Source organism: Antechinus flavipes, chromosome 3 (assembly GCF_016432865.1).
Source record: "Antechinus flavipes isolate AdamAnt ecotype Samford, QLD, Australia chromosome 3, AdamAnt_v2, whole genome shotgun sequence".
In the NCBI taxonomy this organism is placed as follows: domain Eukaryota; kingdom Metazoa; phylum Chordata; class Mammalia; order Dasyuromorphia; family Dasyuridae; genus Antechinus; species Antechinus flavipes.
The window spans coordinates 176,068,235-176,088,439 of NC_067400.1; the positions used below are offsets into that span (position 1 = coordinate 176,068,235).

Genomic DNA, 20,205 nt, shown 5'->3' on the forward strand with positions numbered 1-20,205 from the left:
CCTGCTCAATAACCTCCTTATAAATATACAAAGCATTCACGACCATCAGAAAAATGAAAGCAGTAGAATGAATCTTTGAAGAAGAAACCTAAAGGGTCTCAAAACAAAACAAAACAAAAAAGGCAACGAAACTTTGACTTTGGAGTAAGACTCCTTTGTATAACTTTATGCTATTCAAATCCTCCCAATTTCAATCTATGGTTATGTAGATACTCTCTCTTTCCCTTCCTCTCCCCTTCTCCATTCTCTTCCCTGTGCTGCCTATCTTCTTCTACCATCCCATGTCTATATGCTCTCTGTGCCTTATTAAAGTATGATTGAAACATTATTCTCTGTCTGCTGTTATCTTGGTCTCTCCCTCAAGAGTATACAAAAACCCAAGTATGCTGTTCCTCCTTGACCCAAAAGACCACTTAGAAGTCCTATTTCTTGAGTGATAAACAGTGAGTACTAAGGTTGAGGTTTTTTGTCATTTATAGTTATTCTTACTCCTGAACAAATTGAGTGCAATGAATTTATAGGTAGAATGCAAGGATGGGCACCTGAACCATAAGTTCCTCAGAAGATTTTTAACTCAGGTCACACTAAATTAATTAAGAATTCAATAAATTAATTGATATTTCATATGTCTAAGACCAAGACTTTTATAAAATTATTTGATCTTATTATGTCTCACTTCTCTACTACTAAATGAGGGAGCTAGACCAGATGATCTCTATATAACCTTCCATCTCCAGATTTTTGATCCTATACATTCAAGAAAAACAGGCAATCATCAATTGTGGGTAATTTAATAATATCTGGGTTAGAAAATCTGGGTTCATATATTAACTCTGACACAATAATTATGAAGCTATGATGAAGTCATTTAACTTTGCTAAGTCTCATTGTTCTCAATTATAATATGGGAATATAAATACAGCATTCATATTATTTACCTAACAGAGTTTTTATGGGCAAAGTGTTTTGAAAATCTTACATTAATTTACAAAGCTGTATGATTGCATGTTTTAGATACAAGAACTGATCTGAAATCAGTCACTTAAAACAATTATTGATAATTATTTTAAGTATAGTTCATTTACTTTTTATGTCTATATATTTTGCTTTATGCCTTCAAACACATTATTTAAAGTCTCTTAAATTTAAAGGCTCTTATTTTATTTAAAGACTCTTTAAAGAAAGAATCAATAGATTTTATCATATTACCAAAGGCGTTGAACAGCTAATAAAGCCATTGGAGAGAATGCTGGGCCTGAAGTTAGGAAAACTAATTGGTCTCAGACACATAATAGCTGTGTGACCCTATATAAGTCACTTAACTCTGCTTTAGTTTCTCATTTGTAAAATGAGCTGAAGAAAATGAAAATCAATTTAAGCAAACCCTAAAAAAGATCATAAAGAGTTGAACACAACTGAAATAACTGAACAACAATAACAAAAATCCAAATGGTCTAAGATACCAAAAAAAAAAATTCTTTATCTTGCCTACAAGACCAGATGGTACCTTAAAGTATCACTTCTGCAATACAATGATTCATAAACATGGCATAAGGATCAATGGACCAGTAAAGTATATTCTCCTGAGAATTTTAGTAATTTACTGGCAGCAATTTAAATATCAAAGAGAGTAGTTAAGAGGTAATTGAGAGCTAACATAACACAGTTCCTTATTGACAGAAACCTGTCCAATAAGATCCCACCAACCAGTTAATATTTTAGAATAAAGTTTCTTAGACTGTGGGTCACAATCCCGTATGGAGTTATGTAACTAAATGTTGGGGAGAGTCATAAGATTTATCATCAGTAAATTGGCTTTTATATATATTTTGTATACTTGTATACTTAGGGTTACATAAAACTTTCTTAGATGAAAAGGGGACACAAATGGAAAAAGTTTAAGAAACTCTGTTCTAGAAAGCAACATACAAAAATTCCTATATAATGTTTTCATGATATTATTTCATAACAACTACTATAATATAATTTTCTCTACTGCTGGTTTGTGTGTGTATGTGTATAAAAATCATTGACATGAATTGGTGGCATGTTGTCTATGCTATAATTCATTTTAAAAATGGTTTCCACTTATAATACACTAGAATGATATCCAAATTCCTCAATCATTCAATTCCTTGAATGACGACCTAGATTGCCTTGTTTCTCATTATGTTTGCTTTTTTCTACAAAGTAACATTTTCAATTCAATAAAATTAAATCAATAGACATGCATTTAGCATCTATTATGTAAAAAGTATTATCCAAAATACTTGGGAAATAAAGAAAAAAAAACCAAATAGTTCCTAACATTTCTATTGGAGTTTACAAATACTATCAGTAGAAGACTTATCTTTTGAATGAGAGGGAATGGAATTTAAAGGTTAAAAGCTCCAGAAATGATAATATCTTTAATTCTGCATATTGGCCAGTGTTATAGCTATCATTTTTTGTGCCTAGGACAGGCAAGTGTGAACATTCCTTCAAGTCAGCTTATTAAGACAAATTCATATAGAAGCACGGTGGAGGAAGCAGTGAGGGAAATAAAAACATGAAAAAGGGCATTATAGAAATGTAGAAGTGAGCAAGACATCACTTGAGATGAGGCAGATAGGAGGAGCAAGCTGCTGTGGGCTTTTTATTTTAGTTAATTTTTCTTGTTAAATAGATGATAAGCAAAATTGTTTCCATGACAAATAACATGTACAAGGGCTTAACACTGTGGGATAAAATTTCTGATTTTCCATCCCCAATTATGTTTCTGTTTATACTTTAATACTGCATGTATATGTAAAATAAATGATTGCATTAATCTTCCCAATAACTTTCAGGGGGAAATATGGGAAAGGAAGTGTTTCTATCACAAAGAAGGGAAAAAAAAAAAAAAAAAACAAAAACAAGGCTTAAGAAGGCTAAATGATCTATGTCCAAAGTCAGTAGTAGTGATAATTCTTTAGATTCCTTACCCAAGGCAGAGAAAATAGCTGCAGCCCAGAACATTTCACCCATTAGGGCAGGAATAAAGATGAGTCCACCCATGCGCTTCCCATACAGTTGCTGAAATGGATCTAACATAGTCACATATCCTTTGGAACGCATTGGTTTTGCAAAAAACAAACCACCTAAAATCAAAACAGAAGAAGTATAAAATTAAAATTAAAAAAATTACTATATGATTATTATCTGCCATAAGATATGTCTGTCTGTCTGTCTATCTATCTATCTATTCCTATCTATATCTTTAAAATGTTCCTAAGGGACTCCAATAATTTCTGGGAAAGCCATAAAATTAGGGGATAGAGGAAAAATGAGAAAAAAGGAAATTTTTTTCCTCAGTGAAATTTAAATGCACAGAAAAATGGTAGAACAGAACTCAAAGTCTAAAATAATTTCTGCATAAAGTTGAATCTGAAGAATTTAGCAGTAGAAAAATTAAAGCTATAAAAACTCATCCTATTAAAATTACACAGAGGTCCTTCCAGTGGCATTATCCTAAAGAAATATTCCAAAATTCAACATATAATATTTTCATTTTCAGGATATTATTAATGAATTTTGTATGAGTGTACAATCCTGGAAGAAGCTCTTACTTGACTCAGTGCAAGTCTTCAGAAAGATCTGAATGCAGTTCTCACCTCTGACATCCAGACTATTATTAATTTGGCTAACTCAGGGTCCTAAGCAAATCACTAAGATTACAAATTCAGAATACTTGCAATTCCTTTAGTTCTTACTACTCTCTTATTTCATTCTTGTTTTTCTTTTGTGGTACTCTATTCAAATTAGACTCTACCTGTGTGCAAAACTGAAAAAAGTTAAATAAGAAATAAAACTCATCGAATTCTTAACATTCTAATTGTCATTATCTTAAAGGAAATTCTTTGAGACATCCTGTAATCAAATGATCAAATTATGAATATATTAAAATTCTGCTGTTTGCAGATCTATATTTTTTTTCATAAATACTTTACTTACATATTTCTATACAGTTTTTTATACTCCTTACATAAATGTAATGTAGTAGTTAGCCATCTGTGGAGTCCAGTAGATTTGAATGCAAATTATATCTTTGCCAAACATTGAGTATGAGTATGGCTAAGTTATTATATGTCTCCATGTCCCAGACATCTCTCTCTATTAGTTCAAAATAGTTGCATATATGTATTGATAGAAGGAGTTTTACCATTAAGAATTTCATTTACCAATGTATCACATAAGTCTGGACCAAAAAACCTCAATGTATAGAGAAAGAAAAAGGCCTAGATTTCGGAAATGATGATTATTATAATAATTTCACAATGAAATACATAATGTTTAAAACATGTTTCCTTACATATCTATATTGATAAAACAAAGAGGACCAAAAATGCATGTCTCCCCCTCCCCCCCAATTATGGCATGTAACAATTGATAGAACAATGACTAAATTAACCTTGCTCCTGCTCTTGCTCTCCTCTAGCTCCTTTATTCTCCTCTCCTCTTTACTTTTCTCCTCCCATTTTCAACTCCCCCCCCCCTTTTTCCTTCTCTCCCTTATTTTCTCTCTCAATGAATATGTATGCATAGAGATAATGGGTTGAGTAGCAGAACAATGATTTGAACCCTCAATTTACCAGGAAATTTGACTTTGGGGGCATTGAAAGAATGTTGCAGTGATGGTAGAAATACCACAAAATCCACTTATCCATAGCAATAAACTTTTATGTCACCACATACTGGTGAATCATGATGCAAAATTACTGGTTGTTGACTAAAAGTTAATGGAAAGATTCATGGAGGCAATAAACAGGCTGAAGCATGACAATTTATGTGAGGAAAAATATACAAGATATTATCCAAGACATGACGTAGGTCAATTACAAGCCAAGACAGATAGATGGATAGTTGATGTGCTCGATTGTGACTTTTAAAATTCAAAAATTCAGAGAAAGCTCATCCAATGCTTCTTTATGAAGAAGGGATGAAAAATTTATAAGAACTATGCATGATAAAGTATAGGATTTCAAACTTTATCAATGGAGAGCATGCCACACTAAGATCATTGATCCACATACATCTAGTTAATTAGTTACTATGTTCCAGTTTTTTTTTTCCTTACCTAAAATCAAGCTAAGTGAATATCCAATTGGTGCTTGTGCCCAAGCTAAACCATAACCTGGTACATAAACTGCTTCAGCTGTCCCATTTATATAACCTCCTCCAACCCAGGTGGCTGAAACAGAATAAAATAATAAGAAATCAAGTTATATTATTACACAATCATTTAACCTTTTAAGTGACCACCATTACTTTTATTCATTATATGACACAAGAAAATATATGAGCTATAATAAAATAAGCAACCTTTCTCAATTTTTTTAAAATGTCTTTACAAAGGCAGATATTTGGCTATTTTCACCACAAGGTTGATTTTGTCATTTATAAAAGGAGATTGAATTAGTTGATCCCTAAAATTTCTTTTAGCTCTAAATCTGTGATGTTATGATTCCATTTCCCTACAGCCTCCTCCAGTTTACATGTTTGCTCAGTTCTTGATATTCATAATTATTCTAAAGTGGGGATGTTTACATTATGGTAGTATATCCCTTCCACAAGTCTGTGCCAATCAATGAATCAACAAATATGTATTAAGTATGTGTCAGATTCTTTGTTAAGGATTGCGAATACAAATTTTAAAATATAAGAAACCCTCCTTTCCTTGGTGCTTAGAAAGTCAATATTATCCATTTTAGAATGTAAACTTCTGCTGAGTTGGAACTCTGTAATTTCTGTGTACATAATGCAATCCTGCATGGAATGTTTACTGGTAATAATGGTTATTGTTTTTCAATAAACACTAGTCAATGTGCCAGGAGAGAATACAGTAAAAGTTCCCTGAGGACAAGGACTTCTTGGTTTTTGTCTTTGTATCTCTAGTATCTAGTAAACATTTAATATTTGTTAAACCGAATTGAGCTGGACCTGGCTCCAAACTTTCCTCATGGTATCCTGTGCCTATGATACTCTCTTTCCAAAATCTTTGCCTACTGCTATCCTAACAATTAATCACTTGTACCTCTGTTATGATGCTACCCCTGATCATCTGCCACCCCAAATGTAAAACAGTTCTACCTCAGAGGATCATAGAATTATAGTTTAACAAAACTTCTAATCACCTAGTTCAACTCTCATTTTCCAGAAATTGTAGATAGTGAAGTCACTGAAACAATAAATACCAAAGCCAAACTGTCTGACTTCAAATCCAAGCAGACTCTTTCTATTATCCTTGCCTCTCCTAATCTGATCTCATTGCATCATATATTTATATCATAATTTGCATCCTATTTATCTGTGTGTGTGTGTGTGTGTATGTGTGTGTGTGTGTGTGTGTGTGTGTGTGTGTGTGTGTGTGTGTCTTATCTCCTACTGGATTATAGGCAAATTCCTTATCTTTTCTATGGTTTTATCTCTTTTGTTTCTAAACATAGCATGTAGCATTTAGTAGCTTAATATTTGATGAGCAAATGAATGAACTATATTCAGTATAATAGTAGGGTTAATTCTTGTGCTATTATGAATTAAAAAGCTAGGTGATGCAGCGGATAGAAGGCTGGGTTTGGAATCAGAGAGACTTGGGCTCAAATCTAGCCTTAGACATTTCTTAATATGGAATCTTGAGCAAATTACTTAATCTCTGTTGGCTTCAGTTTCTTAACTGCAAAATGGGATTGATAATAATATTTATTATCAACCCTATTTTACAGAGTTGTAGCGACAGTCTAATGAGATAATATTTGTAAAATGTCTGGCACAGTGCCTGACACAGTAGATGTGCTATGACATCATCATCATCCTATATCGCTATAGGATAATTAAAACTTCTGATGATTTTTTGTTTGTTTTTAGACTATTTTTTCATTAGCAACAAGAAATAAGGAATACTCCCTTTCCCTAAATAAAATTGTGTCTATTCTTAAATCAAATGTTGGTAATGTATTAGCTCTCAATTAACTAGCAAACTGGCATGCTGGAATCACCTGAACCATATCTGGTGCCAGGAAAGATTTTGAAATGAAATTCTTATTTCCAAAAAAACTAAAATAAATTACACCATAAGAATAAAACAACAAGTTAAATTAACATCAAACAACAGACAAATGGATTAGATATACAAATAAATATTCATTTACTCAAAAAAAATTTTTAAGTACCTACTATATACCAGGCACTGTGCTAAGCTATGGGAGTTAAAGAGAAATAAAATTCAACTCTATCAATAGCAAGGAGGATAATAAAAAGGGAATATTAATGAAGGGGAATGAAGCATCACTATTAAAATTATAGTCAGTCAACAGACATTTATTAAATATGCATTACCTAATATGCAGCTAACAGTTATCAGGATTGGAGTTTGGAAGACTCAACCAGCACAATTTGGGTCTCAGACACTTACTTGGGCAAGTCACTTAACTCTGTCAGTTTCCTCATCTGTAAAATGAGCTAGAGAAGGAAATATTTTCCAAGAAAACTCCGAATGGAGTCACAAACAACAGGACACAACTGAACAACAAAGAAAACTAGGCAACAGGATCATAAGAGGTCCACTGACCCATGGAAAAGACCTTTGAGGCCAAATAGTATTAATAACTGGTAACAGGTCTAGTATGAAAGTCCAAAATAAAAAAAACATATTGGTCCACAATGGTAATATTGATGATAATTAAAGGCCACACACATATGTGTGTATGTATTTATAAATATAATGCAGATACATATATAGATTTAATACTGACATAATGCTTTAAAGCTTGCAAAATTTATGTACACTACCATGGGATTCTCTGTATTTTTGTTTATATTTTTGTTCTTAATCTCCTTGTTCAAATTTGACTTTAGAGACTAAAACCAATGCATTAAAAAAAAAATGTGATGTTTTCCAGTAAATCTGAAAAGGGGTAGAGAGCCTTTTATTTTTTCTTTCATTTTTTTTCTGCTGTCTTAAAATCTCTAGCACTCATGACATTTCCTCAAAACACTCCACAAAAATATATGAAGCTAATTTTCTTAAAGGCCTCATTTGATACAAGTAGGCTGAGTTTAGAACTTGACTGTAATTAATGTACTTTTTAATAAAAAAATGACAATACAATTGTCGTTATTTTAGCACAGACCAATTAGTCTCAATTGCTATTATACCTATGTTGTTAGTTGTTTAGTTGTTTCATTTGATTCCCACTCTTTGTGACCTTATTTGGGGATTTTCTTAACAAAGGTACTAGAGCAGTTTGCTATTTCTTTCTCCAGTTCATTTTTATAGATGAGGAAAATGAAGTAAATAGAGTTTAGGGACTTGCCCAGGCTACATAGCTAGTGTGGGAGGCTAGATTTGAACTGAGGTCAAGAAGATGCAGTGCTATAGAGCACTCTGCACAACCTAGTTGTTCCTATTTGCCATCTATGTTGGTCTGCTGGATAATAATGAGTGGTGTGAGATGTGTGTGTACACATACACACATGCATACACATACATACATATATAGAATGCTTTAAGGTTTACAAAGTTTGCTTTATGTATATCTATCTAAATCTATAATATATATTATCAATAAATTATTAGCACTATTATTATTGTGGTCCAAGTTGTTATTAGGGAAACTCAAAATGAAATTTCATGAGATTAAATGTCTCTAGACTTTGTTATTTTAAAAAGGTAAAAGCAATAACAAAATATGTCTCTAAATGATATTTAAAAATGTAAGGTTTTTTGTATAAATGAGATTATTTGAAATGAGTTATCCAATATAGGACAATATGTCATCTATCCTCCCTGTGTTCCACCTTGATCCTGAATATTATTTTTCTTGGTTACTATTTAATAAATAACAAGTAATAGTTTTCTTCTTCACTTCTAATCCTGTTACAATTTCCAGTTTTGTATTTATATATGCTTTCATTAAATAAAACTCTTCTACTAAGAGTACCAAAACATGGAAAAGTGTATTTTAACAGATACAAAATCTATATTTCTTCCAGGCAAAGTTGTTAGTAACTGAAGCTGACAACTGTACCAGCACTATTTGGTCACACAAACACAATTTTTCATCACAGTGATCTCTTTGTCCTCTAGGCTAAAGTGAAAATTACTATCAGACTGATTATAACTCATAATGGCATAATTTTAGTATGGTTAACATTTGAATGTACAAAATTCTTCATTTTAGATATTTTGATCAAGCAGTATTTTCTAATCAAAGTTCTTCATGATGAAAAAATGCTATCCATTTTCAGAGAGACAACTGATGAACTGAGTGCAAATTGAGACATAATTTTCTTTTAAAATATGTTTAACATGGAAATGTTTTCCATGGTTTCACATGTATTATTGATATCAAATTACTTGCTTTATCAGTGAGTGGGCTAAGGATAGAATCTGGAATTCAAAATTTGGAAAGAAAAAAGTTTTAAAATAATGAATTACATTATTTAGAAAAACTCAAAAACAAATTAAAAAAGAAAGTTCCTTATGTAATTGTAAGCAATAAATGTGAAAGGCTTGGAGATAGAGAAAAATGATTTTTTTCTTAACTTGTATTTTTTAAAACACTATTTCCTTGTAGTGTTGATGCAGAAAACCTAATGAAAAATTTTAAATGAAAAATAATAAAACCATAGACTCTATTATGCGAAAAACAGGGCTCCTAAGAAGATAAGTTCTTAATATTTTTAATAAAAATTATTAGAAACTAAATATTTCCAATATATTTTAGTAACTTGGAACATATCTTGGGGAAAAGTGGCATAAGAACAAATTGAGAGTCATTCTGTTATAGACATAGTAAATCAGCAGGTGTTTAATCCACATCTAGTAATTTTTTTTTATCCCCAGTAATGTTTATAGTTCTATGAAGGGAGTGTTTCCAGGGCTTTAATTCTATCTCAGATACTTATATGTTGGTTATATAAACTTCTGAAAGATGAATTATTATATCCAATAAATCATTCTAGAATATTTTAGATTTAAGTCAGGCAAAGTCAGTCAGATATTTAAGATGCAGAAATATTTTTTGCTGACTCAGTCTTGGCAACATAACTGTGCTATGTAAAAATACATATTCTTAATAGAATATCAGGGCTCAGGGCTCAGAATTCAGACCTTCTGAAATGTATTACTGGGAGGAAAAATAAAAGACTGTCAGTGTAAAGGGCATTGCAATCATTTTAAAAGGTATTAATACTCTATAGACTTAAAGGTGCTAAAAACACAATTCATTAGATGTTAATGAATGTATATCAAATATTGTCATATGTACATGCTTTTTCATTAATTTTTATTTCTCTCCTGAAATGATATTCTGGAGAAAAGGAAGAAAAGGTGGACAGTACTTTAGAACACAATGGATTGGTGGAGAAGAGAAAATGATCAGAGTGGAATTTCTAGTAGGGCACTCCCTAGAGATTTCCCCCCTCTTTTTCAGAAATATACATCTTAAATGATCTTACATTAGAGCATTATATTAATGTTATGCAATTTCCATTTTTTAGTAAATTAATTTTTAGTACAGGAATATTGGTCATAAATTAAGATTTCGTTGCAGTGGAAATTTTTAATCCTGATTATATAAGCTTAGATTTTTTAAAACGACAAATCAATCAATAATATTCATTGACTTTTGTCATTTAAGATTTTACTGAAAACAATATTATCCTAGTATCTACTGGCATTAAAAGGTCCTGTTTAGTTTCCTTTTTATTACTGGAGATTACATGTTCTACTCATCTTAATCTTAAAATAGGTTTGATTTAAACTTTTCTTCCATTTCTTTGTTTTTCCATTGTTTGCATTTCATCAACTAAAGCCAACTCTGCTTGATCCATATTTCAATCTATGTATTTATTGATATTTTACTAAAATTTTGCTATTAAATCAATTTTGCTATAAAGTTTCATGACTCAGTATTTAAACTAGTTTAGTTAAAAAAAAACTTTTAAACAATCATTTAGATTATTCTACTAATTATTCTAACTAGTAGGAGGGCCTCCTTCAAATCACTAAATACATGAAGTTGAAAAACAAGTTCTGTGGATTTATCGCTATGTAAGTCATAAAGCATGAACACAGTTTTCATTTAAAGGTAGCCAAGGAAATGAAAGATGAAATCTTGGCACCTACCAGTCATAGTAAATCCACCAACTAGCAAACCTATATCTCTGCCACCAACTATAATCGCTTCACTACGTTCTTCTGAACTGCCACTGTTCTTGGTTTTCCAAGCAGCCCATATTCCAACCATCAATATCAGAAGATAGAATACAATGATAGCTATCAATCCTTCCACATGGAAAGCCATCCTCAGCTGGAGATCTTGATTTGTCTCCCAAGTTGGCTATTTCATTAAGGATTCTAAAGAAAAAAACATACAATAAAAATTATAATACATTAATATAATTATTCTAATAATAATTGTTAAAGAAAGAGAGCTATATGAATATCAAGTGATGATAAATGGAATAGCCTGCATGGCTTGAAGAAGCATTACATTGACAACAGGTAACCTAAAACCATTTCTATGTGTTAACGAACATGATTATAAATTAATTTTTTTAATTAAGTAAGAATTTTTACATAGAAAATCAAGATGGAAAATTTTTTTATATATAAATAACCTTGCTCTCAGGTGTTTAATGATGTTTCAAAGAGAAAGAAACAAAGACCCTTATCTCAACTCACCAAATTGGTAAGAACACTTGCTAAGAATATGGTTTTATATAATTTTATAAGTAGTTTTCAATCATTTTTACTGTCTTAAATGAATCAGAACTGCTCTATTCATTTGCTGACTATATATGTACTTTATATGTAGCATCAAGCATACATTAAAAAAAAAAACAATTTGATAAATATAGATTAGACCTAATTAGGAAAGTCTGTGTCAAATATACCTTACTAAATCATTTCTATAGCTGTTCACTACCTAATGGAGAAGAATCTCCCCACCCCCATCCCTGGGGGAAAAAAAAATCTTCTCCCTCCTTACCCTCCATAGCCTAAAATGGAATATTATCAGAAAATCTCTCCATGAACGAAACTGGATTTGTTTTTTAAGTTGCAGAATGCTCAGAAATATGATAAATTCCTAGAATCATCGAAAGTACCAAACATTTAGAGTCGAGGGAAGCAGTCTAACTGTTCTCCATAGATTTTATTTTTTTTTAGATGCCACACCTGCCCACTGTCATCAAGTCAAGCAAGTTGCTGAGAACGCACACATGTAAGTGGGCACAAAAGCACTTTACTTATCTATGAAAAAGTAAATCTAGAGAATGGTTTAGGTTAAGCCTGTTAATCTGCAAAAGTAATTTCCTTAGATGCTCATTCCTGCATCTCTGCCATAGCTTCCTCTCCCACCAGGTTTTCATTCCAATATTTTGGTATACATAACTCCTAACCCTTTCCAGTGGGTTACTTTGATGCCATCACCTTCTCCCTCCTTTCTTTTTTCCCCCCTACCCCTTCTTTCTCAGTTTCTTTGTCTCCACGCCTCCTTGAGCCGGCACCAACCTGCTAGATCTCTACTCTAATTTAGATCGATCTAGCAGGGCGGAGGAGGACGGAGAGTATGATATGATCTCCCTAAGAGAGCCTTTCAAGCACTAAGGCTATTAAAAATGAGCCCCCCGCCTCAGTGGGAGCCGGGAGCGTACCTCCTCTCTGGCACCAACTCCAAAAAGATTTCTAAGTCCGGTCTAGACGCTGGGACTCAGAGCTCTTGTTCTTACCTTGTTTTTCACTCCCTTGCGAGTCTTCCGCAGAAGATGCTCGGGACTCAGCCTTCTTCCGGGGACACACTCCCTGCTCCTCCAGTAGGACAGATGTGGCTCCTCGTGGGCTCCTGAGGAGACCGAGGATGAAATTGTGGCGGCCCTGAAGGCAGCAGGAGCAGCAGCAGGTTTCTTGTAGGAGACTCCCAATAAGGCTACAAGTATCTCCGTACCCCGAGTTTCAGTCTAGTTTGTGGGTGGGGCACAGGGCTATGGAATGTTCATGGGGAAGATGAGATTCGGAAGGCTAGAGTGCAGCTGAGCTTAGGAGAGATGCTGGGCTGGGGGATTCCATGGATGTTAGACGTAATTGTCAAGCTAAAGAAAACCCCCCCCCCGCCTTTTTTTTTTTTATAAGGGGAGGGAAGGAACGGGTATTCGTCAGAGCTAGGGAGTGGACGTCAGAGAAAAGTGAATGAGAGAGTACTTGGGGACAGTGCCCGTCTGGGGCGCTTAGGGTAGACGAAAGGTTGAAAGCAAGCGAGAGAAGTGGGAAGAGTGAGAAGGGCGGGGTGTTAGAGGAGGGAGAGGAGGAGGAGTCATTGGATGGTGGAGGAAGTAAAATTACTGGGGGAGAAAGAGGAGGGGGGCTGTGAAGAGAGAAATAGTATATGAGGAAAATAAAGGAAGGAGATATTTGGGGAAATGGAGAATTCCCCACCCCGCCCCAGCGAGAAGGTTCTGTTCAGAGAAATATCTGATTCCAAGGGAAACCATAAATGAATAGGTGCAGCCTCCTAAGACCCCTAACTTCCAACCTTGCTCTAGATCTTTCCTTCCCTTTGCTCTTTCTTAGTCGTTGTGGAGCTTCAGGTTTCAATCCCAGTTTTGCCACATATTAGTTTGGAATAAACTTGGGTAAGATAGAGTCATAGTATTCTTGCTTGTAAAATGAGATAGTTGGGCAAAATAGTCCCCAAAGTGCCTTCTATTTCTAAATCAAATATTACAATCTCATCAGGCAGTCTTCCACTCTTCACCTCTGTGTGAGTAAGTGAAGAGGAGGTATGGAACCTCCATATTTTCACAAAAGAGGAGGGAGAAGATCATTCTCCAGGTCACTAAGCAAATAAATATTCTCCAGGTCACTAAGCAAATAAATATTCTCCCACACAATAGTAAAAACAGAACAAAACAAGGAAAGAGAACAAATGCTTAGTTTTGTCAACATCTTTTTTTAGCGACTGTAAAAAATAAAGCTACTGTGTAAAGACAAAATTGTTACAAGGATTTTGTTCTTTTTTTTTCCATTGGGGATTGGCAAGAGAAAAAATGCTTATTGATTTTAAAAAATAGTAAAAATTATAATGGGAAAAAAGATTTTGACTATATATGCTTGCAGATAACACTTAATCTTCCCTTAACTTTACTAAAATGTCATCACACGATGCAGGAAAACAACAGAATTGTGATTTCATTGATATAAAAAAAAATTTTCTTTCCCAGAAGAGATTTTCACCTGCCCAGGGTACTGTGAAGGTGTGACTTATCTATGGTCATTCAGCTAGCATGTGTGAGAGGTAGAATTTGAGCCCAGGTCTCTGGGGTTTAAGACCAGTTCTCTGTACAGGAGCCATGCTGATTCTTATAGGTTTGGACTCTATTGAAAAACAAAATAATTACTCTTTGATACAATAAAAATGTGTAAGTGGAATTCTCAGTCACTTGACCAACAGTTTCAGAGGGCTTACCTCACAAATTATTACCATCCAGATTCAAAAGCTAACCTTCATATCTATCTTGCATCCTATTTTCTTTGTTCTCTGTTAAAAAAAAAAATAAAGAAAAGAAAAAGGAAAAAAAAAAAACCTACCATGGTCTGCAGATAAAGTCATTGAAGTGAGAAACCCTGTAGTGTTCAAACAGAAAATGAGACAAAGGCCAGACCCACACAGGAGAAATGATCTGGCCTATCAAATTAACCCTAATGATTTTTTTTTTTGATGAAAAAGTATCTGAGATAGTTGATAACTTTATTCCCTCTTAGTAAGGAGCTAAGTAAGACTGGAAAGAAAGTAAATGGATAAGGATTTTGGCATCATTGTTTACTTACATGTTTCAATTGAAACACTTTTTAAAAACTGCTTTTTTCTTTAATGGTGCTTTTTCAGATGATAATCTTTGCACATGGATCAATTTAAATCTGTCATTAAAAATCTCCTTAAATCAAGATTAGAGAAGGATCAAGGGATGGTAAATTATCAATCTGATTGCCAAGAGGTATGATGGAAAGAATACTGGGATGTATTTAGGAGACCTAGTTTCTACTTATCTATAATAGATAGTAGTTCAGCCTTTCATCTATTGTAATGGGCTGAGGCTCAAGTTGATTCACTGAGGTCCCAAGCACATGAGGCTAAATAGCCATTGGACCCTACTCTATTAATATATGCTTGGAGAAAGAATGACCCCACTTACTCTCTGTGCAAGTTTTGATGTGTTGTATAGGAAATGACATAAAGACAATTTTGGTGGGAGGGAGAGAGAGAGAGGCAGAGAGATTGCTGGTCAGGTTCGTGTCACGACTGCTCTCACTTCCTATCACTATCCCCCTTCACCTCTGCAAAGAATAAAGATCCAGGATTTTCCCTTAACCTGAATTCCTGACTCCAGCTGATTTTAAAATATGTGGTCATCACATTAAAACTCCCATGCTGATGGGTTTGTGCATACCTGTTTCTAATAAGACCCTTCAGCCCAGAAACAGCTTGCTAGCAACCTCCACTTCCCTTTGGTGCTTTTCATCTCCCTTCCTGAGATGTCAGGGAGGATGTGATCATCTCCTTTTTAGAGCTTTCATCTTCTTTCCTGAGAAGTCAGGGAGGGTGTGATCACCTCCCCTCGGGGGCTCTCCCCTGAGAAGTCAGGGATGGCATAATAACCTGTGTTCTAAAACAAAAGAGAGCGGGAGATGTAATGTAACTTGAATTCTTGACTCTGGCTGATTTTAAAATATGCAGTCATCACAATCTATATCCCAGTTTCTTAAACTGTAGTTCATGACCCCATATGAGATCTCATAACTGAATGTAGGAGGTTGCAAAATATCATTTATTATCAATAAATGTCTGGTTTGTATACTTATTTTATATACCTCTGGGATCATATAAACGTTTTTGGGTAAAAAGGGGTCCTGATCTGAAAAAGTTTAAGAAGCCCCAATCTATACCACTCTATGAAAAGACAACAACAAATAAACAAAACATTTAACTAAAGCCAAAAAAGAAGTAAGCTTCTACTTGATTGCAACATAAAACAAACAAACAAACAACAACAACAACAAAAAAAAAAACAATTCTGATGCCATTCCTGGATCAGACAGAGGTATTTAGGGGGATTTTTAAATGAAGGAATGTCTCTCTAGATTCAGACTCAATATATCTAAAGTTGTCTTCCCCAGCTGATGCCTCCTCTCCACCCAAGCATGAGACAACGCTGTGTTTTCTTGCACTTTAATTACCCTGCTTAGGCCCTGCGTAGAATATTGTGTGTCATCACAAATCAGAGAGAAATTATGTTGAATTACCGAATTTAAATCCCTCAATAGATTAACAAACTAGAATAACTGAATGAAGTTAAAATAGGGATTCCTGTGAAATTTTGTAGCGGTGTTTGATAAATTGAAAAATATATAAATTACCAGGGGAAGGACTCAGTATTTGACAAAGAGTTCTGGAAAAACTAGAATTCTATTTGGAAGAAATTAGCTTTTGACCTATATCTTATAATATATATTAAAATATCTTTCAAATAGATATGCAACTTGAAAAATAAAGGTCAAAATGTAAAAAAAAAAATAAAGTAGAAGAGGAAAAAAGAAGTAGCTATCACAATTCTTGAGTAAGGAGATTTTTAACCAAACAAAAAATAGAGTTAGCAACAAAATACAAAATGGACAATTTTAGTTATATAAAATTAAACAAAAGCAATGCAGAGAAAACGAGAAAAAGAAATTGTTGAATGGAGAAATCCCATATGGCTGATAAAATCTCGATATCCCAGCCATATAAAGAATTGACTCATATGTGGTCAAAAGATATAAATTAACATCATTCAAAAGTAGAATGACAATTATTTATGACCATATAAAAGCATGTTTTAGATCACTAATAATAATTTATAAAATATCAATTAAAACAGTTCTGAGTGTTTACTCTTTATCTTGCAAAATGGCAAAGATTTTAAAAAATGGGAAAATAGGAACAATGTTGCAGGGACTGTGAAAAGAGAGACACATCTAATACAGTGTTGGTACAGGTGTGAATTGATGTGGCCTTTCCAGATAACAACTTGGAAAGATGTGAGAAGAGTTGTGAAATTATTCATATCCTTTGAAATGTTGATTATTATATTGGTCTTATATTTAAAAGCAACCAAAAACAAAATAAATGATCCAGCAGCTTGACTTCTGGTAGCAAAGAACTTGAAAAAAAAATGTTCAGAAATTGGGTAATAAATGAACAAACTATTTATATAAATATAATGAAATATTATTGTTCAGTTAGGAATATCAAATATAAAGAAGTCAGAAAAACAGTATGATTTATATGAACTGAGAATAAAATAAGCAGAGCCAGTAGAACATTATAAACAGAAGTCAAATTCTGAGCAATTAAGAAACCAATAATCTGCCTGAGAATAGAAAATGAAATATATATCCTTACTCTTAGAAGAAAGGCAGGACACAATGAGGGCAGAATGTTGAATATCTTGTTGGACTTGGTTATTGTTTAATTTTTTTTTAATTAACAGGCTTTATTCATTTATTTTTAACAAAGGAGAGTTCAATTCTGGTAGGATCGTTTATTTATTTTTAACAAAGGAGTGTTTAATTATGATAGGAGACTAGGTCAGGAAGAAGATATATGCAGAAATGACTATAATAAAAATCTAAAAAAATGGATATGGCATTTTAAAAATTAAAAATATATTCATTTTGAAGAGCTAAAGCAAGATTTCAGAAATATCTATGCATGCCTCCTTGTGAGCTGCATTTAGACTAACTAATTTTTGACATATGTGACCAAGATGGATAACATAAAACTTAAATATTTAAAAAAGTAACCAAAAATATGAATAGATATGTCTTATGTCTTTGTGTGTAAGAAAGTTATCCATGACCAAAGTATCCAACCTGTAGTGGACAGCCTGCAAATTTTGAGTCTGTTTTTATTTAATTAGTGTGATCCCAGGAAAATGGGTATAGTCTATTTATAAATGCAAATGATATTTTTTTGTCAAGATAGATTTTATCAGGATTCACACTCTGCTGGCATAGAATTTGAGAGCCAATGGCCACTTTTGTGCCACAACAGGACACTTAAGTATGACTTTATGGAAACTATGACAACTCATAAAAATGCAAAATGGCACTGAGTACCTTGTGACCCCTTTTAGTTTCTGCAATGATGACAGCAAATTGGTTGTTGTTCAATCATTTTAGTTGTGTCCAACTCCTTTTGACATCATTTAGAATTTTCTTGGTAGTGATAATGTAACAGTTTGTCTTTTCCTTCTTCAGCTCATTTTATAAATAAGGAAATTGGGGTTAAGTATTTGTCCAGGATCACGCTGGTAGTAAGTCTGAGTTTAGATATGAACTTGTGATGAGTCTTTCTGACTTCAGGCTTGGCATTCTATTCACTGTACCACCTAGCTGCCCAATGAAGTAGTAGAAAAGTAATAAAGAGTTCTTGTGAACATACAAGTTTTAGACTCTCTATAAACCTTAATTTAACTCTTTGTACTCTAACTGTGAGCACTCCAGTGTTGTCATAATGAAGGAACTGAATCATACTAATATTAGCATTTTCGTGATCAACAAAATAAAAAGACAAAAATAGTGTAACTAAATGGAAGAATGACTCAGATTCTCCTTGATGAGAGAAATAATGGAGTTAGTAAATTTGTTTTATTGTGTGTGTGTGTGTGTGTGTGTGTGTGTATATATATATATATATACATATATATATATATGTATATATATATATATATATACACACAACATCATTTTGTTGAACAATTGGTCATTTCATCATTCAGCATTCTTGACAAATATTCCCAAAAAGAATACCATGAAAGGAAATTGAAATAGATCTATCTGCATCTATTGCATAATTGTAATTGCATGGAGTAAGTCTATAAAGAACTTGAGAAAGCCTAATCCATTTGCTCAATATATACTTTGATATTTGGGAACTTTAATTTAAGGAAAAGGATAGTAAAGAAAACTTGTGAATAACATATTGATAAATATGAATTCGCATCAACAAAAGAAAAAGCATTGTAGACTAAAAGAAGCCTCATAATGTAAGGGTAATAGGCATATTTTATCATCTATCTATCTATCTATATCTGTCTATCTGTCTACTTATCTATTGGTTTATCTAATCTCTTTTATTATTCATTCATATATTTCCATAGGTGTATATTTGTATATGTATGTAAAAACATAAATTAATTTTTAATAGCCATTTGCTTTCTCTCCACCTTTATTGGAACACAAACAAATCTCCTAACAAATTTGTTAAACAAAATGCATTCTCATATGCTGCACGTGCAAAAATGTATGTATATCATGTTCTGCATTTTGAATTGAATCTATCACATCTATTAGGAGAAGTGATGGGATGCAAAATCATTTTGAAACTATGCTCCCAAACTTACTAAACTTACATTCTCTTTGATCTAGTCATAATATATATGGCCTAAACTCCCCCGCAAAAAGAGAAAAAGCACCTATATATGCAAAAAAATATTTGTTATATTTATATAAATTTACATATTTATAAAATTTATTTTTATGGTGGCAAAGAATTGGGAAATAAGATAGTAACTATTAATTGAGGAATGACTGAAGAAATTGCTACATATGAATAAAATGGAATATGACTTAGATATCATTTCAGAGAAACCTGGGAAAGCTTGTTTATGTATCTTGTAATACAAAGTGAGCAGAACCAGAATAAATCATACAATATTATGACTGAAGTATCCTATTTAGGGATTAAATTTCTCAGGTATCTGTGTGATAATTTGCAATATAATAATGCTTCCTTTTATAATGGAGGGACAAGATGAAGGGACAAGAAATATGCTAATTGAATATGATGGGCTAGTGAAGGAATAGAAACAGGAAGAGATGTCCATTGTCCTTTAGCATGAAGCAGTGTCCAATACACTCTACTATCTTAATATATGGGGAAGAGAAGAAGTAAATATTATAGATGAGGCAGTCTGACTAGAAGAGAAAAGAAGTGGCTTGGGGGCAGGGCAAAAAAGGAGAGCCAAATGCTGCTGGGATATAGACTTACCTAGCACCTGGTTTGTGCTTCTCCTGCTTTGATGTGGAAGAAGTTGTTTAGAAGGTCACTCCTTTCTACTCTATCTACCCTGCCCTCAGACTTACAC

General features: G+C 33.1%; 1 protein-coding gene across 1 annotated transcript in view; it reads right to left on the reverse strand.

Annotated features, from left to right (window-relative positions):
• The window catches only part of SLC5A7 (solute carrier family 5 member 7), a 31,778-nt gene extending 20,410 nt beyond the window's left edge, over positions 1-11,368 (reverse strand). Inside the window, exons 1-3 of the mRNA XM_051984295.1 lie at positions 11,147-11,368; positions 5,096-5,209; positions 2,964-3,119 (exon numbers count right to left, since the gene is read on the reverse strand). Of these exons, the coding sequence (XP_051840255.1) occupies positions 2,964-3,119; positions 5,096-5,209; positions 11,147-11,324 (448 nt within the window). The 5' untranslated portion in view covers positions 11,325-11,368. The remainder of the gene's footprint in view (positions 1-2,963; positions 3,120-5,095; positions 5,210-11,146) is intronic.
• Between the last annotated feature and the right edge of the window lie 8,837 nt (positions 11,369-20,205).